Raw genomic sequence first — 19,842 nt, forward strand, 5'->3', positions numbered from 1 at the left:
GGATTTCGAGGGTCTCATTGGAGCTGCGGTAGTCTGCGTGTGTCTGTTTCTGTGTGTGTCTGTTTCTGCGTGTGTGAGAGAGGGAGAGGGAGCGAAGGGCAGGCGAACGGCTGTTTAACAGCAGTTTTAGGGGATTAGGAGGTTTTGGAGCACAAAGACTCTGCGTGGAGCAGGGAAAGAGGTTGAACTGGAGGGGGAGGAGTTTAAGAGGATGGACGGAGGGAGAGGAGAGGAGGTGAAAAGTGTGTGTGCGTGTCGTGGGAGGATTTTTGGAGGGAATGAGAGTCAAATAGGTGAATACTTCGGGAGCATTGCTCTTTATGCTGAAATGAATTCTGATAGTGTTTCACATTTTTTTGTTAATTTTAATCCTGAGAATCTTATTGAAATATTCACAATTTTATTCTTTTTTTCGGAGTCTTGTACCTGCATTGCTGTAGATGTTCGTACCGACTAGCAGCTTGTGAGCTGCCATTCAGTCTCACTGTTGCAGGGTTAGCTCAGGCTATTAATATCAGTTGCTTTAAGTATTGTAAGAGTTGTACTCAAATTCCAATTTTCAGACAGCCATTTAAACTTAATGGTTCCAGGTTTGTTCACTGAAACTAAACACAGAAAGTAGTTTCTTTCATAAGGTGGTGAGGGAGACTGAAAACTTCTGCCTTTACAAAGTAGATATTTTCTACTTTACAAAGTAAAAGCAATGAAACAGTTGTTAAAATATATATATATATATATATATATATATATATATATATATATATATATATATATATATATATATATATAATTTATTTTCACAGTTTTTTTTTCTCTTATTGCTGTTCCCCTATTCTGTTCACTCACCTTAGTGTTTAGTGACCTGATAACATGAATCTTTCAGGCATCTTGCAATTCATCACTAAGAGTTATTTCACTTTATTTGGGAATTTTAGGATAACAGAATGTGTGCTGTTTTTTTCAAATTCATTTCTTTTTTAGTAATCTCAAAAACTTCCCTGTTTATTTTGTGTTTGCTATGCATGCGTCTGCATCCTTATATTGAGACAGAAGTTGGTTGGTCCCTAAACGACCATCTGCTGGTTCACCCACACACTCAGGATAGTCATCAATATTTGTCTTCATTTTTGTACTGTCCAAGTTGGAAGTTCTAGTTTAAATGATTACTCTAAAGTGACGCTGCTGCTCTCTAGTCTTTTGGTATAGCTAATAGAATTGTCACTATATATTTATGGGAGTCAATAACAGCAGGGACCCAAGTGTCATAAAATCAGCAATAAACCAGTTTGCTGAGTACAGTAATTGTTTTAAATTAAGAAACTATGTGCAGGAAGTGGACATGTGTTTACTTGATTTCTTTATATTGCCTTTATATTCCCCTTCTTGCATATTTATTTGTTTCTTTCACTCTCCATCCATCCATCCATCTTTCTATCCCTTCCTCCCTTCCCATCGTCCCCCAAGAGAACCAGCCAGCCACCAGAGCTGTGCTGCCAGTCGTTTGATTCTGCCCAGTGCAATTATAGTGGGCCTTAATTACTGAGCTTGTCAGCCTCCATCAGGAGAGCCATTTGTCATGTGGACTGGGCTTGACCGGACTGAGCAGGCCTACTTAGGTGTGGTGTAGGGGTAGAGGGACACACAAATCTGTCTGCCACTCTCAGTACCTGTCCATCCATCACTCTGTCTGTCCAGAAACATTTATTTTTGGTTATGCTGTTTTTGTACTTTTTAATTTGTTGTTGCTATTCATGTTGCTATTGTCATAAAGTAAAGCGCAGTTCAAGGATAAATTACTTTATTTCCCTAATGTTTAAATGTGTTTTTTTTTTAACTTGAGTGTGATATTCTTTCACTCTCCATGTGCTACCCAGCTTAAATCCTGCCATTGTCTTTTCCACCTCTAACGTTCTTTACATTTGGTCTACCTTGGAAAAATGCATCAAGAATGTTGTACTTGTTTTTCTAAGATAGTTTCAAAAAGCAGAGCACCTGCAGAAAACCCACATTTTGTTCTTTTTTTCCATAGTGTATTTGAAAGGTTGACAAAGCCTTCGTGAACTCACCCACTGGTTTGTAGGCTACAATTTTGAAGCCTCGCAATTAGCATCTCCGTGTTTTTAAACCCATATGTGGCCATATTTGGAGGGTAGAGCTGGGCGGTTAGCTAGTGGAAACAGAATGGAGATTTCTGGCACAACTTCACCTACTTCCAAGGTGCATGTAGAAGAACAAGGGTCTAAAGAAGCTGAAGCTCCAGCAACTCTTGTGGTATGAAGAACAACTTTATTACTCGACCAACGTGGTTTTTTTGTTTGTTTGTTTGTTGTTTGCTATTTAAATTCCTGTCTGTAATATAGCTGAACCTGATGAAGACCTGGCTGAAATGCTGAAAAGCTGTTCTTCATACCACAACTTCTTTAGACCCTAGTTATCAGCTAGAGCTAATGGTTCGGAAGGGCCATCTATAATTTACTATGATATTAAAGAGGTAAAGGAAAAAACTGACTTAAATAAAAAGGTACCTACCAGACAAAACAACTGCTGATTGGATACAGCATTCTTTACTACATTCAAACATTTAACAAGATGAAAAGGCACTCGTATATCTTAGTATTATTTAAATGGCTTATTTATCTAAAACTTTGCAGCGTTATCATGAAGGAGAAAGTTGAATATTTGGACTGAAATTGCTTGTGTTAGGCTGTAAACATATTTATTCCTGCTCTAGCTGGTCATTTTAAAATGTGACTCTATGGTGATTGACTCTATAATTGTTAGCTTCAAGTGACCATAATTTCAAGTTGCCAATACAATTTTGGGCTCTTTTGCATTGGTGCTAGTTTTCAGGCCTGGAGGTTGCTTCTTGACTTTTTTTCAGATGGTGACATTACTGTAATGAATCCTGCTTTTAGTAAAATATTGGTCGTAGGTATCAGTCTCAGTTTAATCTGAAGACTGAACATTTTTTATCACGTTTGTAAGGATACCCTGTAAGTTGTTACATCCATTCAACTTAATGAAAAACGTAGCAGTCTTTGGTCCTGCAATTCAGTGCAGATGGGATCACTGTACCTCAGTGTGCTATGTTTCCTCTGTGTGAGCATGGTTTCTTCCTCCTCTCTACATCTCTCGTCCTCATCATCTAACAAACAGCATGAAGGAGGTTATAATTGGCAGGTCCAGAGCTCTGCCAGGTGGAACCACTTGTATCTGAATACAGGCTCTCGCCTTCTCTCAAGATCTCTCTTGTATATTGAATCTGCCACTCTTTCTCTTACTTTATACTCTGTTTTTTTCTTCTATTAAATTTCTCCCTGTCGCACATGTACTGTCTTATTAAGCTTATAGCGCTGTCTGCGTTGTTAACGAGATACAACAAAGCTTGAAGCCATGTTGAGTTTTTATATCTGTGAGGAGTCTGTACAACCTTTCTGTGCAATTGCTCATCGTCTATTCACAACTATACAACCCCAGCCCCCCATTGCTAAGCCCACCCACCCCACCCCTCAGTTCTTTAAGGAACTTGCCAAGCGTTGCCATCAAAAGTTGTTCGCCTCATGCACTGGCTGCCTTACTTCCTTTAGTTTCCTGTCTTAAATCACTCCTGTTTTTCTGCCTTTCCACCAAGCAAACTAGAATTCAACTTTTAGTCATTTTGAAATCTGGTTTCTCATTACTTTCTTCATTTGTCATTTTCCTCTTGGGCCCCTCCTTTCTCCTTTCTCCCATAGCTTTGCCTCAGTTCACACAGGCAATCTAAGTGTTCACATTGGCATCTCTACATACAGTACCAGTCAATGTACCAGTATAATTTACAGTACCAGACTGGTACTGTATGGTACCAGTCTGTATATAGTATGTACTGTATGTAGAGATGCCAATGTGCACACTTAGATTGCCTAGTATAATTTACAGTACCAGTCAAACTTTTGACTGAGAATTGAGTGTGTCCAGACTTTTGACTGGTACTGTAAATTATACTATCCATCCATCCATCCATCCATCCATCCATCCACTCATCCTGTTCAGGGTCGCGGGGGGGCTGGAGCCTATCCCAGCTGTCATAGGGCGAGAGGCAGGATACACCCTGAACAGGTCGCCAGCCTGTCGCAGGGCCAACACAGAGAGACAAACAACCTTTCACACTCACACCTATGGGCAATTTAGTGTAGCCAATTAACCTAACCCCAGTAAGTGCATGTCTTTGGAATGTGGGAGGAATCCAGAGTACCCGGAGGAAAAGCATGGGGAGAACATGCAAACTCCACACAGAGAGAGGGAGAGGTCTGGGCCAAGGTGGAATCGAACCCAGGCCTTCCAGATGGTATTCTAACTGTGAGGCAGCAGTGCTAACCACTGAGCCACCGTGCTAAATTATACTAGAGTCAAAAAATTCTCTCTAGTTTTAGTCAGTATTTAGCATCATTAATCTGACTCTTTGAGTCTACAGTAAGTTTTTCCATTGCCCAGCTGAGAGCTGCTTTAGTTTCTTGGTTGCAAAGTTTGGTCATAGACACACACTGGCAGTGTGATGTGGCGTTTGTGATCACTTGTTGGAGATGGAAGTCAAAAAACCAGATGTAGGTCTGATATAAGATCCATCTTATCCTGTTGGTGTGAAGGCTCCAGGATCATTTTAGGAATCTCAAACTTATTTTTGCTGTATATTTTTTTCCATATTTTCCTGGCTGGCTGGCTGGCACTTGCTCTTTCTTACACTAGTTCATCATTACCTGTTTGCATCATTTCCTCAGTCTTTGCTATGGTCAGAGCTGGGCCATACCCAGTTGGGCTTGTGCACTTTAATAAGTAAGTCATTACCAATGGTTAACTGATGAGTTTAAATACTACCTAACTTACCCTATCCTATGCTCACCCATGGCCAGAATTTGTGGGTATTGATTGAAAGAATAAGATTGCAGATATAAGTAACACAAATTAACTTTCTCTGAAGAGTCTCTGGGCAAGAGTCTCGGACCCAAGACACACTGGAGAGATTGTGTGTCTCAGATGGCCTGAGAATGCCTCAGTGTTCCTCCAGAAGAGCTGAAGTTGGTGGCTGGGGTGATCTGGCTATCTCTGATTAGAGTACTGCACCTATAACACAGACCTACAGTTGCTCGCTGGCTGGCCGGCTAGTCAGCTGGAAGGTAGGAAGGAAGGAAGGAAGGAAGGAAAGAGATTTTCAGCTATTATAATTTCCACTGCTGCCACCACAACCTGGATCTGGATAAGCAGCAGAAGATAATTTATTTGTATACCACAGTTAAACACATGGCTTTTCATTCATTCCTGCATACACACTTCTATACACACATATTAGACAAACAAAAGGCCACAAATAATGGGCAAAAAGATTAAGGCAAAGCTAACCTATAGAAATGAGTTTACATCAGCAGTTTAAAACAAGGGCAACATGGTGGCGTGGTGGTTAGCACTGTTGCCTCACAGCAAGAATCCACCACCAGGGCCTTTCTGTGTGGATTGTAAATGTTTTCCCCATATACACAGTTAGGAGATCCTGATCAGATGATTGGAGGGCTGATTGCAGCTATAAGGTCTCAGTAGCTCTGCTTATAAAAAAATAACACCAAGTTTCTAAGCAGATGATTTGATATTTTTGGCAGGGTAACCAATAAAGTGACTGACCTCATTAGCAAAACTCTCAGGCTTTAAATTTCCAAACTCTCAGTTGTGTCATGATTGAGGAGGAAATTTAAAGACATCCACTTATTAATGGCCATGAAGCATTCATTGAGGTAGGAGAGGCCACTGAGGTTGTTTGGCTTAACAGAAAAGTGCAACTGTGTATTATCTGCATAGCAGTGATAGGAAATATCTTTGAAACTGTTTAATAAATTACACAAAATTAAGATAAACCAGGGAAAGAAAATTGGTCCAAGGATTGAGCCCTGGGGGGCTCCACAAATGAGGGCTGCTGATGAGGAAATGTAGAATGGTATGATCAGTCGTGTCAAAGGCTACAGATGAGTCACGTAGGACTAAAATTGAATAGTCACCTTCATCTAAGCGCATACAAATATCATTGGAAATTTTCAGGAATGCTCTTTGGTTGCTGGCGACCTGTACAGGGTGTACCCTGCCTCTCACCCTATGACAGCTGGGATAGGCTCCAGACCCCCCGATGCTGAACAGGATGAGTGGAAACGGATGGATGGATGGATGGATGGATATTATTACCCCCAACCAGTCCAAGTAACTGACAGGCTACAGCTTCCTTGAGGATTTTAGAAATTAATGAAAATGGGCCTGGAATGGTCTAAACCAATGAGATCTAGGAGGGGGATTTTAATTGAATTTTTAATTAAATTTTATATTTTTAATTATATTACATTTTTATCTCAATTTTATGTCTTTTTTTTGGGGGGATGTAAGAAACAGGTCTCTCTTGTAAATGAGACAATAAGTCTCAAGAGATTTTTCCTGTGTAAATAGAGGATTAATAATAATCTTGTTGGTTGTGGCATCTGACTAATTCTCTACTGGTCAACCTAAAGATGTTCCAGCTTTCAGAAAAATGTGATGGAAAAAACTAAAAAGAAGTTTATGTTGGTTAGTTGGCTAAAAAATTATGAAAGTTGAAAAAGAAGAATAGCATCTGCCATGCTTGGCACACACGAACGTCTGTTGATATTGTTTATTGCCAAGGCATTGTTGTTGACTGTGTCCTTTCCACTTTTCTCTTTGTCTACTGCTACTCCTTTACTTTATCCCTTATACATGTACATGCTCTCTCATCATTCTCTAGGTGATTGATGGAAAACTGGCTCCCTTCCTGTCCAAGGTGATCAAGTTTGCCAGCTCACATGTCTTCAGCTGCAGCTTGTGTCGAGAGAAAGGCTTCATCTGTGAGCTCTGCCAAAACGGGCAGGTCATCTACCCCTTCCAGGAGAACGCCACCCGGAGGTACACATCCTCAGATGACCGTTCTATAAATTTAAACATGTGACTGGCTTTAGAATTAATTTCATCTCATGAGCAGAAACGTCAGAAGATCTGCACCCTGACCAATAGCTTCCACATAAGTATTTAAGTTTTTTTTTTCCTGAGTGGAGTCAAGAGGAAGTGCACCGTTTTCTTTTATTAACTCAGTAATTGTTTTGAATCCAGAAAATGTCTAAAACAGTTTGCATGTGAGACAGCCTGGTGAGCTGACCCTTTACTATCTGGAAATGAGGTGCAAACGTGTACGTGACTTTTTAAGCAGCAACACTGAGTCTGCTGTTTGTTAGTAACACTGGTTGGCATGAGAGCTCTGTGTGTGTGTGTGTGTGTGTGTGCTGGGTGCAGGGATTTTCACGACAGAGTCTAGAGCCTTGTCCTCATCACTGAAACTCAGAGTGACAGATAGCACAGATAAGAGCTGATCAGGATCATTTCTTAAAAGACTATAAGCTGTGGACATACACACACCTTACGTGTTGAGTTGTGTTTTATGACTTGTGAAGTGTTAACTGATAATAGCAGTATCTGCTGTCCTTACTGGAACAGAGCTGTAAAGATTCACTCAGTTGTTGACTTAGTTACTCATACTTAGAAGGTGCAGGAAATGAGCAATAACTGGGCATTAATAGGCTGTGCTACTTCATGGACAATTCCAATTTATTGCTGTCAGATTACGATGTAATATTTGTAGTTTTGACCATCATTCTGATCATGGAATAAATATTTCAGTATATATTGCACTTATTAGCTTCTTTGTTGCCACCTGGGTGACAAACAGGTTGGAAACTTTATTTTATGAAATCAATTTATTTGGAGCTCAAAGACATTGTGAAAACAATGAAAATGCCAAAGATATCGGCTCAGATTTTGGCTCACAAAATGATGTTTCCGTAATTGAACTCTGATTAACCGGCCGCTTTCTTGGCTCACCACAGTGTAATGATACACAGATCTCAGAAGGTAACTCAGTGAATACAGTGTTCCTGCTGCTGGTAGGACCCATCACCAAACCTATATATACTTTTCAGTACCACTTACCAGTCACTAGTAGCACAAGTATCAGATTTTGTTAGAAATTGGATTTGCCTTTCTAGCCAAAAGTTAGGTAGGAACACTGCTGCACCTCTCACTGATACAACAAACACTAGCACTAACACTATCATTCTTCTCATCTAAAGGCTCCTGTAAATTGTGATATCAGTAATATATAAGTATACATTAGCTCAGTGCTTGTCATGCTTTGCAGGATAGTCTTGTTATATTTTGTGTGCGTGTGTTATATAACTTTTAGTCAGATTGGGTGATGGATACATCAGAACCTGCAGCACCACAATTTAATAGCAAAAATTAGTTTTTATATTACAGCTATTGCTTTTTTTTTTTTCCTCTTTTCTTTTAATAGTAGTGGATGCTCATAATAAATGTGACCAAATTTTCAAATTCCGACTGGTTTAAACACTCAATGTCAAATTGTTTTTAGCTTCCCACGCAAAATACCGTCTGGGAGTCTGTCGGTGAGATTTTACCTTTCTGGTCTATAGACTCCAAAACTACAAGGAGTTGATCAATGACATTTGCCATATGACTTTTTTACTCTTCAAAGGTTGCAACATGATATTCATATTCCTGGATGTTTAGTAACCTTTGTACACTTTGGCTGTATTTATCTGAAGTGGAGAGTAAACAACATGGAGGATTTCAGGCTGCTAATGCTATGATAATATATGCTAATCATATGCTGCCTCTTTATTATGCCTGATTGGCTTAGCCTACTCATCTGATCATTGATTGGCTTTACCTACATGACCATTATTGACTGAAATGGAGAAAGTGTGGATTCCCCATATCAAGCAACTGACCTAGGTCACTGAACAGCTGGCAGTAGCTCAATAGTGAGAAACTAGGGAACCAGTCTGTTTATAGTAGCATCAGTTCTAGGCTGCAGCTTTATTGATTAGCCTGTGATGCCAACTTCTGATTGGCTAAGCATTATCTGTAATGTTGGTCAGGGCAGTAAATAGCACAGACTATGACTCATCATTGAGCAACATTAAAGCCATAACTACTGCTCGGCAATATTGCTCAAATGTGAACAGCATGGTTACCTTATGATTATAGTGATGTTATTCACAACAATACAGAGTTTAATATGATGTGAATACCTTGTAAGTATGCATTATGTCTGGATTATTGTTATAGATTATATAAACAGAAAGACATTATGTAATATACATCTGTTTACAAGAGTGCAGTATGTACTTTCTCTGATTTGTTTACCATGGATTTTTTTTTTGTGTCTTTTCTAGGATGTGGTTACCAAGTTGAAGATAATACAGAATATCAGTCTCTTACAGCATGCTTAAAATTGTTTAGATTTAATGCCTGTTGCCAATACTTGAAACACATTTTTCCTGGAATATGTATTTTATCCTTACTAACCCAGGGGTCACTAAAAGTATTTGGATAAAAGTTTAGGGCAAGGACTCCAAATTAGGGTAAAATGGTTTTGCAGAAGGTAATAAGATGTCTGCTGGAGGGTTTTCTATCATGGAATGGGGCTCTAATGTTATCTTGACTTCTACATTTATTTAATATTTTCATTAATCATGGGAGGATATCCCCATCAGGGATGGGTCTTGTTTCTACTCTTAGCTCTGTATGATACCATTGTGGACAGATATCCTTAAGATGGTCATCTGAGCCCAAAAGCCCCACACACCTGCTGCTGTTCCACCCTTCTGTTTTCAAGGGTCAGCCAATCAGAAGAAAGGTCGGTTTAAAGGTGGGGGGAGGAGCGTAAATGGCTTATTTAAGAAAGTGAATGTGTCATAAACAGTGACTAAATGAAGGATAGAAGAGAATAGCAAGAGCGTGAGAGAGAGAAAGAAAGAGAGCAGGACTCGGGAACCATGACAGCATGAACTTAGAGGCTGCACCAGTTCTCAAGATAAAATGAATAATGCATATTTGGAACTGAGAATCATGCAAAGCTATTCTTGGAAATAGGCGTAACAGGTCCCTTTGAAACCTGCATCTGATGGAGGTACCTCCATTATTTGCTTACTCCTTTCATCATTCATGGTGTGCACTTTTGCTGTCAGAGCTCTGCAAAGCTTTATTTAATTTCTTTAAAAATATTTCAAAATTCTGTTTTTCAAATGTTGTTGAGTTGGTTTGGGGACACACGTCATACCAGCAGCCACACTTTGAAGCTGAATATTGCAGCTGTGCCTCGCAGTAATCTAAGCACCTCCATTTTGGGTTGATAACCACAGATTTTACGTTGTTACTATGATCATAAGTTAATACGAGCCCTCATCTCACCTGGACAGAACAAGATGCCAATATTTCAATAGGTTAAGTCTGTTTAATTGTTTAAAAAAGAAAGAAAGAAAGATTTGATGGCTTCTCTGTATCAGCATTTGTATTCCTCTTTTAACGGAAGTCATTTTACGACCCCGTTTGTATGTAAAAACTGTGACATGGGTTATACATACTCGTATGTTTACTTAGCCTTTCCTGGAGCCACCAAAGCATAAGATCCTGCCCACATAAAGAGCTAATCTCATACACGACACAGTCGCCATCCACGCCTCCTCCACATAACTTATACTATTAAAGCCTTGCTGCCAGTCACCAATTCAGTCACTCAGTCCTCCAGGGCAAAATAATAGCTCATGCAGCCTGACTTGGTACACAGTATGAATCTGACTCGCTGATAGTTTCCTTACACAGCTGGCAAAACGTGACTGACCTTCGTCTTTGTGTTTGCAGGTGTGACAGCTGTGGCGCCGTTTTCCACGCAGAATGTCGACAAAGAGCTCAGCCATGTCCTCGCTGTGTTCGCCGGGAACTCCACCACAAGAGACCATCGTCCTTTTGGTCACCTGATGATGACAGCCCCGGATGTTTCCACCTGCCCTACCAGGACACCTGAGACAAACACCCACAGGAGCCATAACAAACAGGGCGCCGCCGCCCAGCCATTATCCTGGACAACAAGGGCCTGTTTCTCTGATTTGTGTGTGTCTGCGGGATGGACCTTGTGACAGTAGGGACCGGGGAGTGGACTCGGAGCATTTGATGCAGCATCAGGTTTGTGTTTTTGTGTGTGGACACGCCTGAGCTGAGCGCCCTTTGTCTTGCTGTAAAAAGCAGGAAAAAAAAAAACTAAGAACTGCTGAGTCAGGCTTTACAGATCAAACTACTCTCATTTCGTCGTCCAGCAAACAAACCGATCATCCTCTGCCATCTTCATCCCCACTCCTCATCCCTAAATTCCAATCTCCAGGAGTTAGACGTGCATAACCACAGCTGAAAAACTGGAGAAATTCAAGCTTAAAGATGATTATTGTAACCACCTGCTCTCAAAGTCCTGCTTAGGTTTAGCAATGAAATGAGTAGTCAGTAGACAGAAAACTATCTTGGCAATGGATTTATCAAAAAAAATGCAAAATTTGCTGCTCTCTTCTGAGTGAAATAAGCAAATTTTAAATTCCCCTTCCTGTGGGAACATGCAATGTTTTTGCCTTTGTTTACAGACGAAAATACAGAATAATTGAAAATGAATTTGTGTGTAATGAAAATACGTTAACTCATGTTAAAGTGACAGACCACTCAAACCTTCACACACGGTAGCCTTGAGCAGGTTTTTTGTTCCTTTCAGAACTTGTATTTATGTCAGCCACAGTGCAGTCAAGGGTAACTTTTTTTTTTTTGTTCGTGGGTTTTCTTGAACAGTCCTGCAGCACAATCAGCTATTTTACTCACCATGTCCCAAACATTATATTTGCTATAACACTGTTAAATTCACTTCTTTGAAGGGGTGAATCCAAGCCTGAAGCTCACAACTATGTTTTTTGTGATCTCCAGAAGACTCACAAGATTATTGATCTGAAAGAAAAGGTGTGTTGACGCAGGTGAAACACTGCAGAGTGGTTCATATCAACTATAAGACCAGATTTCACAACTCTTGAAAATTATCAAGGCCCTCCTTCTACTTCAGTGCAATAATCTCAAAGTAAACAGAAGAAAAACAGGGTTCGCGTTAGAAGTGATTGACTCTGAATGAGCACTCGCTGTCAGTGGATGGCGCTGCGTTGCCCAGCAAATTGTTGCATTTGGTTCTTTAGATGAAAAATGTCATAGATTGTTGTGGAGAGGTTCAAACTCCATGAATTAATTTACTGTAAATTCTCCCACTGCTTGTGGTTTTCAAAAGTTATCAAGCACGGAGGACACTAGTCGCATTAACAGTGCACGTTAAACACTGCAGAAAGTTAATAAACAACCCGTTTTGAAATAATATGATTATTGTCACACATTAGCTTGTTCCATGATTTCCAAAACATCTTAAACTTTAGAGTGATGAGAGGAGTCTTTAACTATTTCCTGAGATATAAAGACATATTGCTTCATTGGTTAATTGACAGTGGAGAATAATAATCAGCTAAAATTATTATTTAGCCTTTTTCAGTCGGTAAACTGCAGTTTTGTGCTAACATTTGGGACACATGGATGAACAGAGGGAAGTGGATTCTGCTGCAGGGCTGTTTTACAGCAGTGACATTTACTGTTTGACTAAATCCAAACTGACCAAAGCTGCTGCTGCTCTGAAGAAGCAAAAAAAAAAAAACCCCAAACATTTAATTACATGTTCAAGTCTACAGGCAGGGTGTTAATATAATAAAAATAATAGCTGTGATTTTAAGTATGAAAATCCTTCCATCCTTCCTCCCTCCTGGTTATAACGCCTCTCCTCTTTTTTCCCCTCAAACTAAGTTATTTACAATTTCTCCTCACTCGTTTGGTCACTGTTTATTTAATAGAAATATCAAATGCAAACAGACTTCAGTTAAAAGGGGCTCTGTCGGTGTGTTTGGGCACATTTTCTTCCCTCCATCAGTCTGACTGTAAAATAACAAAGGGGCAATAATCTACTGTAACTTATTCTTTCATTGTTGCCTTTTTCCTTCCTGTGTGATTCTACTTCCTGTTGTGCTTTATTCATGCAGAATCTATCAAACATGATAGCAGCTTTAGCGTTTTAGTATCTCTATGCAACCTAGATGGCCTTTATAACCCACAGCTCTGATGTGTAAAGGTCTGGGAACATTTTTGTTTTCTTTACAATGCTGCACCAGCGGTGTTTACATCCAGTTTTAAGTATATAATAACATAATAATAATAATTTAAAGAAAACTGATTGTTTCAATCAGCAGGTTGTGGCTGTTAAATTAATTTCATGTTTTCTTTGCTGATTTAGGATTAAATTAAAATCAAATGAAAGACGGTAAAATCTGCATCTGGTGATCAGTTAAAGCTGCACTCTGATTTTAAAACATATTGCAAAGCAGGAATTAATGAATTTCTCAACATCTTGAATTCATGGACTGCAGCTTTAATGCTCAATATGCCAAAACATTTAATGTGTGCACAAGCATAGCTGCCGTTTCTTTGTTATACTTTTAATTTTTTTTATTTTAAAAAATTGAGATCTCAGATTTTTCCCATCTGTCCATTCTTATCTTCTTTTTATCAGCTTCTTTGAGCCATACAAAAAAAATCATGTCAACTTTGAAATGTGACAAACTTCAGCTCAGCTGGTTTTGATTCAGGATTGTGTGTTTTTGTGAGCACAGAGATCGGACAGTTACACGTATTTATGAAGCACACAGGATACTGCACACTGAAGCTCAGTAGGCTCATGTAGTTTAAAAGAAAAGTACACTGATGTTTGAGCTAAAATGAAATGATTATATTTTATTTTGATTTGTTTTGTTTTGTTTTTGTGTTGTTCTGAAGGTCATAACTGAAGCCACGACAGGTGATATTAAAAATGAAGTGTTTAACTTGTTGTCTGATCGTGCCTGCTGCATAAAAAACAAAAGTTTTTGGTTTTTAATAAGTATTTTTGATTATAGTTTGTGACTGTGAAGGTTTATTTTTTGTTTTGAAATCATGCTGTTTTTTGCACGGTAGAGCCCAGCAGGTGTCAAAGGTCATTTTGTAAATGACTGTTATTGTTTATCACACAGTTCAGAGTTCTGCAAGGGACTAAATCGCGAGCAATCAGACCAAAATCCAACCACAAAAGTGAGGTCATCTGCACCCAGTTTCATAAAGAGCATAACCAAACTTCAACCTGGCCCAGTGCAACCAAACACCTTATATTCCTGTCACTGATTGCAAGATTTTTTTTCATTGTTTAGGTGCTATTTTTGCAAAACCTGACATCATAAGACTAAAATATTACACACTGCAAAAGGAAACAATTCTTACAAGAGTCTTGCAAGAATGTTTTTGTGGTTTTGTTTTGTTTTTTTTAATTACACATACCATCAGCTAAATAAGTACACCAGTGATGCCCTGATAATATCAATTAAAAACACTATAGGATACAGCTTTTGTGTGTGCAGGGACAGGCAGCTTATACACACTTATCCAGAAGTATTGACTCTGTATTCTGAATAATGCACAACACTGTATTAATAAGGGAATTAATAAGTGTGTGTGCGTGTGTGTGTATGTGGGTGGGGAGTGGGGGGTAAGTATTCATTCCACAAACAAAAGTGAAACAGTGGAAAAAATCTTTTGTGCTAGAAAACAAACAACAAAATAAATTAGTCCTAATCTAACCATATTTATGGGTCAGTATCACCTGGAATTCCATATCGGAATGTAATACACTGAGTTGTGTATATGTGGAAAGTGGGTTATAAAATTATAAACTGTGTAAAGCAAAAAAACATGCATTTACTTTGACCAACTTGCTAAATGAATTGGCTGCAAGTGTTTCAGAGAGAATAATAAATGTATTAATAACATTTGCACTCAAACAATTACTGTAAAAACTTGATACGGCACATTTTCGCACAGCTTGGTAATAATGTGGTGATAGTGGGGTAAGAAGCTGGCAACTGACGGTAATAATACAGAAATAAGTTATTACTGCTTAATTACCAAAGTAATGATCTTGTATCAACAGTGGTTATAAATCTGAGTACACTTTACTCGAATGCTATCATTAGGTTCATATTTGTGGATCTGAGTGAAATGGATGGAAAATGTAGCACAGAGATTTATATAGTTACTTTGTGCTCAATTCTAATTAGTAAATGTTATTATGCTAACACACTATGAACTAAGATGATGACCATATGCATGTTACACATGAACTTCTTGGAAGAGTCGTCTTAAACAGCTCAAAGCACAAATATAGCCTCACACTGATGCGCGCACATATCAGATCTGTTTGTACAAGCGAACAAGTCTTTCAGCTAAATGATTATATTGGTTTTTGTTCCAGCTGTCTAAAATGACACATACAGCTCATGAAATAGCAGATAGGAGCCACTTCAGTTTAAAAGAAATGGCAAAGTCTGCATTAGGAAGCAAAAGTCAGGGAGGGTGGAGGTTCCACAAATACACAGTTTACACAAGACTTGAGTTTGACTCTCATGTTGGGTCATTTTCACTTGCTCTTTAGTGGTTTTTGTGGCAAACTTTTTTTTGTTTGTTTTTTATTTCCTAAAATTACAAAACATTTTCTAACAGCTCTCTTTTTTTTTTTTAAGCCCACAACGTGCATTTTACATGCAGTTACTCACACGACCTATAGAGGTCGGTCCCTTGATTTTAAAATGTGACTATAAATCGCAAAAAACGGCTTGTATGCATGTCTTATCCAATTTTATCCAGTCTCAAAGTGAAGCATGCGCTACATGTTGTTACAAAGCTAATAAGTTTTGATTTACTGACATGAATCAGATTGTTTGGGGGGTATTTTTTTAGATATGGAAAAAGCCAAATCTGGATAGATTTTAATACTGGAAACTGAAAAAAGCAGAACTGGCAAACACAAACACAGAGAGGCGTCCAATTAGTCATCACAGTAAGAGGTGCGCATACATCCTGAAGACATTTGCTAATATGCAAATTGCCACAACTGCAAGTTGAAATCATGTGTTCACGAGTCATAATAATGCCAGTCCTTACCTGCTACAAACAAAATGATAACAGTGACATTAATATCTACTTTACTTGGATATTTTGTTGGTAATTAAGTGGTAATAATGCTCCATCTTATTGCCTGTATTACCATATTATTATTGAGCTGTAACCGAAAGGGCAACCTTAACTATTTTTAAAAGGCAAAGGGGACATGAAGTTCTGTTGCTCCAGTATTTTGATACATTTTTAATAGCACATAAGTTACTAGTTTGCGTGCATAACTGTCATAAAGTTTAAAAAAAGAAAAGAAAAAAAGATAATAACCAAATACCTGCTGGGCCTATAATTCGCCACAATGTAGCTAGAGTTACTTGATTGTGTACTTTAAGAAATGTATTCAATTATTTTCTTTTAATGCTGTTTTTTGATTTGTGCAAGTACACGTTTGTTTATTTGATTTTTAAACATAACTGCAACGTCTGTGCTTTCCCAGCTGTTTTCACATGACTGCAGTGTCATCCTTCCTCATAACCTCCAGGCTAAAATCCTAAGTTGAAATTTTAAGGCAGTTTTATGACTGAGTTAGGATCGTTTTCTTTGGGTACATGACTTGAAAATTTGTTTTATGTTTCAGGCTCATGGTGATCACTGCAGTATGGTCTTAGAGAACAGTATATTGTACAGTATTTAAGCACAGTAGCTGGACTGGAAATCTTTTGCACTTTTTAAGTTTTTTATTATCCTTTATTTTTTATCACATCCAAATTCTGATGCAAATACAGGGAGTTGTTCTTTTTTCTCTCTTATTTAATCAGCCTTTCCTGATGTCTGATTTTGTTCAAATTTATCTGCTAGCCACTGATGCCAATAAAGACAAACCTCTCAACAGTGAAAGTGTTTTAAACGTCGTTGAGAAACTGTTTGTTTGGGTTTGACTTCCTTTAACTTCTGCTGCTTTTATTCCAGTGCGCAGTAAGTACATTTAATAATATCTGCTAAAATGTTGTGTACAGTATTTTGCAGTGTTGTAGCAAAGGCTATGTGTGTGCACTAAGATACATCCATGAATGTTGGGTGTATCTTCTAAATGTAAAACCGGATTATAATGTGACTGAGCTGACAGTGGAGGAAGTACTCTGATCTTAAATTGAACTTAAATATAGAAGTAGTATTACCACATGGTAGAAATACTCTGCTCTAACCCTAACCCGTATGACCACTCATTACAAGCAATGTACGCAGAAGAGCATCTCTGAACCTTGAAGCAAATGGGCTACAGCAGCAGAAGACCACACCTGTCTGGTGCCACTCCTGTCAGCTAAGAAGCTGAGGTTGCAGTTTACATTTTGGGCATCCTTTTACGACCAGCGTGTACCATCTTCTAATGGCTGCTTCCACCAGGATAACGCACCATTTCACAAGTTCAGATAGTATTAAACTGGTTTCTTGATCATGATGAGTTCACTGTGCTCAAACGGCCTCCACAGTCACAAGAGCTTGGTCCAATAGAGCACCTCTGGGATGTGGTGAAAGGGGAGATTTGCATCATGGATGTGCAGCCGGCGATCTGCAGCAACTGTGTGACGCTGTCATGTCAATATATCTGTTCTGTCTGATTCTTGTGTGACAAATCAGCTGAAACACCTTCTGTGTATATGCACCATTAGTCTTAAATTTGACTTGGTAATTTATTAATCAATCATTCCACCATTGCTAAGTTTTGATTTAATGATATCAGATTTCTTTAGACATAGAAAAAGCCAAGACTGCTCCAGTTTAATACTGGAAAATGAAAAAAGCAGAACTTGCAACGGTTATAGGGCAAACGTAAACACAGAGAGGTGTCCTGTGAGTCATCTGAACAAAAATCTAGATTACAGCAAGAGGTGTGCAAACATCCTGAAGACATTTGCGAACATGCAAATTGCCACAATTGCAAATAAGGTGTTAAAAAACATTGAAATCGTGTGTTCATGAGTCATAATAATGCCTGTCCTTACCTGCCACAAACAAAATGATAGCAGTGGCATTAATATCAGTATGTGTGTTTTATTCTGGCATAAGGTGGAATTTATTCCAGTGTCATAATATAATCCTAATATTATAATTGAAGTTAAAGCAACGACCAGTATTGCCTTGTTATTATGGGGTTACTACCACAAGTTGGATTAAAAATGCTAATGCACATACATTACCATTTTATTGCTATTGCAATATTTTTGCTATGCTGCAGCAAAGCTACGAGTGTGCTAAAAATGTACTAAGATACACACATTATTCATGGATGCATCTTCTAATTTTGAAGCTGGATTATAATGTGTCTGAGCTGACTGGAAGAAGTACTCTGAACTTACACTTAACTTAAATAGAAGTAGCATTACCACACTGTCGAGCTCTCTGAATGTAGTTCAAAACGATTAGCATTAATAAATACCAAAAGTAACAGTTATGGAGAACTTCATAATCCTATACAAGATACTTTAGGTTTATCAATATGTGCATCGCTGTATTGCTGTAGGTCTCCGCCAACCATCTCTCCTTCTGTTCCTGAACTGCTGTTGGATAATAGTCAGAAAAGTGTTTTTCTGAACAAAGTTCTTTTTTCACCTGTTGCGTATAAAATGCTATTACTATTATGTAGTAGTAGTAGTAGTGAGCATTTGTGTGAAACTCAATTGGTGTATGTATAGTTTGCATTATCTCATGGTTTGAGGTGGAATTATCCAGAATTTCACAAAAAAGAAAAAACAGAGAAACATCCAAACGTTTACACTTACTCTATTACATACACCTGTTCAGCTGCTCAATAACACAAATATCTAATCAGCCAATCATATGGCAGCAACTCAGTGCATTTAGGCTGACAGACATGGTCATCTTTACCATGTCTACCTGGCTCTTCATAGTGATTGTATTTTATTGTTTTTTTTTTCTTTTTAGTATCTGAACGGGGAAGAAAAGTGATTCAAGTGACTTTGAACATGATATTGTTGATGCCAGAGGTCAGAGGAGAAAGGTGCAACTGCTTTGAGCTGACAGGAACTGTAACTGCTCGTTACAACCAATGTATGCAGAAGAGCTTCTCTGAACCATGAAGCAGATGGGCCACAGCAGCAGAAGACCGCACCAGGTGCCACTCCTGTCAGCTAAGAACAGGAAACTGGGGTGACAGTTTACAGGGCTCACCAAAATTGGACAACAGAAGATTGGAACAACATTGCCTGTTCTGATTACTCTCGATTCCTGTTGCAGCATTCAGATGGTAGTTTGAGAATTTGACATAAACAGCATGAAAGCATGGATCCAGCCTGCCTTGTTCTGGCTGGTGCTGGTGTGATAGTCTGAGGGAGATCTTCTTGGGGCACTTTGAGCACCTTAGAACCAACTGAACATTAAATTTAGGCTGTTTTGAAGGCAAAATGCACTTCAACCCAGTGCTAGTAAGTTCTAACTGATGAAGTGGCCTGTGAATGTATATAACACCTTTTTTATTTTATTTTTTTTATTTTTTTGCAGCAATCAAAGATTTACCCAGTGGCTATTCTAAGTCTCTTGCACCAACACAGTGCTGGACAACAACCAGTTCTGCCTCTTGAGGAACATCCCACATTTTGGCAAGTTAAAGAACCAAATGTTACATAGCAGACGTTTGGGTAACTTCTACAGGAGCAAAAATCCCTATGTAATTATGGACAAAAACTTTAAGATGAAACTGAGAATCAGTGTGAACAGGAGACCCTCCTGTGACATGCCAGTAAAATCTTTTTGCACCTGCAACAATCTTTATTTTTTTCTGTGGAAATATGAGACTAGACAGTTTGTGGGAAAGAGGTATTGTGGGGCGCAACATTTAAACTGAATTAGAGTATCGCACATAAAGTAGAAAAAATGCAGCCTAAAAATGTTAATTATTTTTTAAAA

The 19,842-nt window shown here is 38.6% G+C and overlaps 1 protein-coding gene across 1 annotated transcript in view; it reads left to right on the forward strand.

Annotated features, from left to right (window-relative positions):
• plekhm3 (pleckstrin homology domain containing, family M, member 3) overlaps positions 1 to 16,815 on the forward strand; it is a 45,893-nt gene extending 29,078 nt beyond the window's left edge. The window contains exons 6-7 of the mRNA XM_030758946.1: positions 6,773 to 6,930; positions 10,744 to 16,815. Of these exons, the coding sequence (XP_030614806.1) occupies positions 6,773 to 6,930; positions 10,744 to 10,906 (321 nt within the window). The 3' untranslated portion in view covers positions 10,907 to 16,815. The remainder of the gene's footprint in view (positions 1 to 6,772; positions 6,931 to 10,743) is intronic.
• The last annotated feature ends 3,027 nt before the right edge of the window (positions 16,816 to 19,842 follow it).

The sequence above is a fragment of the Archocentrus centrarchus genome, chromosome 21 (genome assembly GCF_007364275.1).
Source record: "Archocentrus centrarchus isolate MPI-CPG fArcCen1 chromosome 21, fArcCen1, whole genome shotgun sequence".
Classification (NCBI taxonomy): domain Eukaryota; kingdom Metazoa; phylum Chordata; class Actinopteri; order Cichliformes; family Cichlidae; genus Archocentrus; species Archocentrus centrarchus.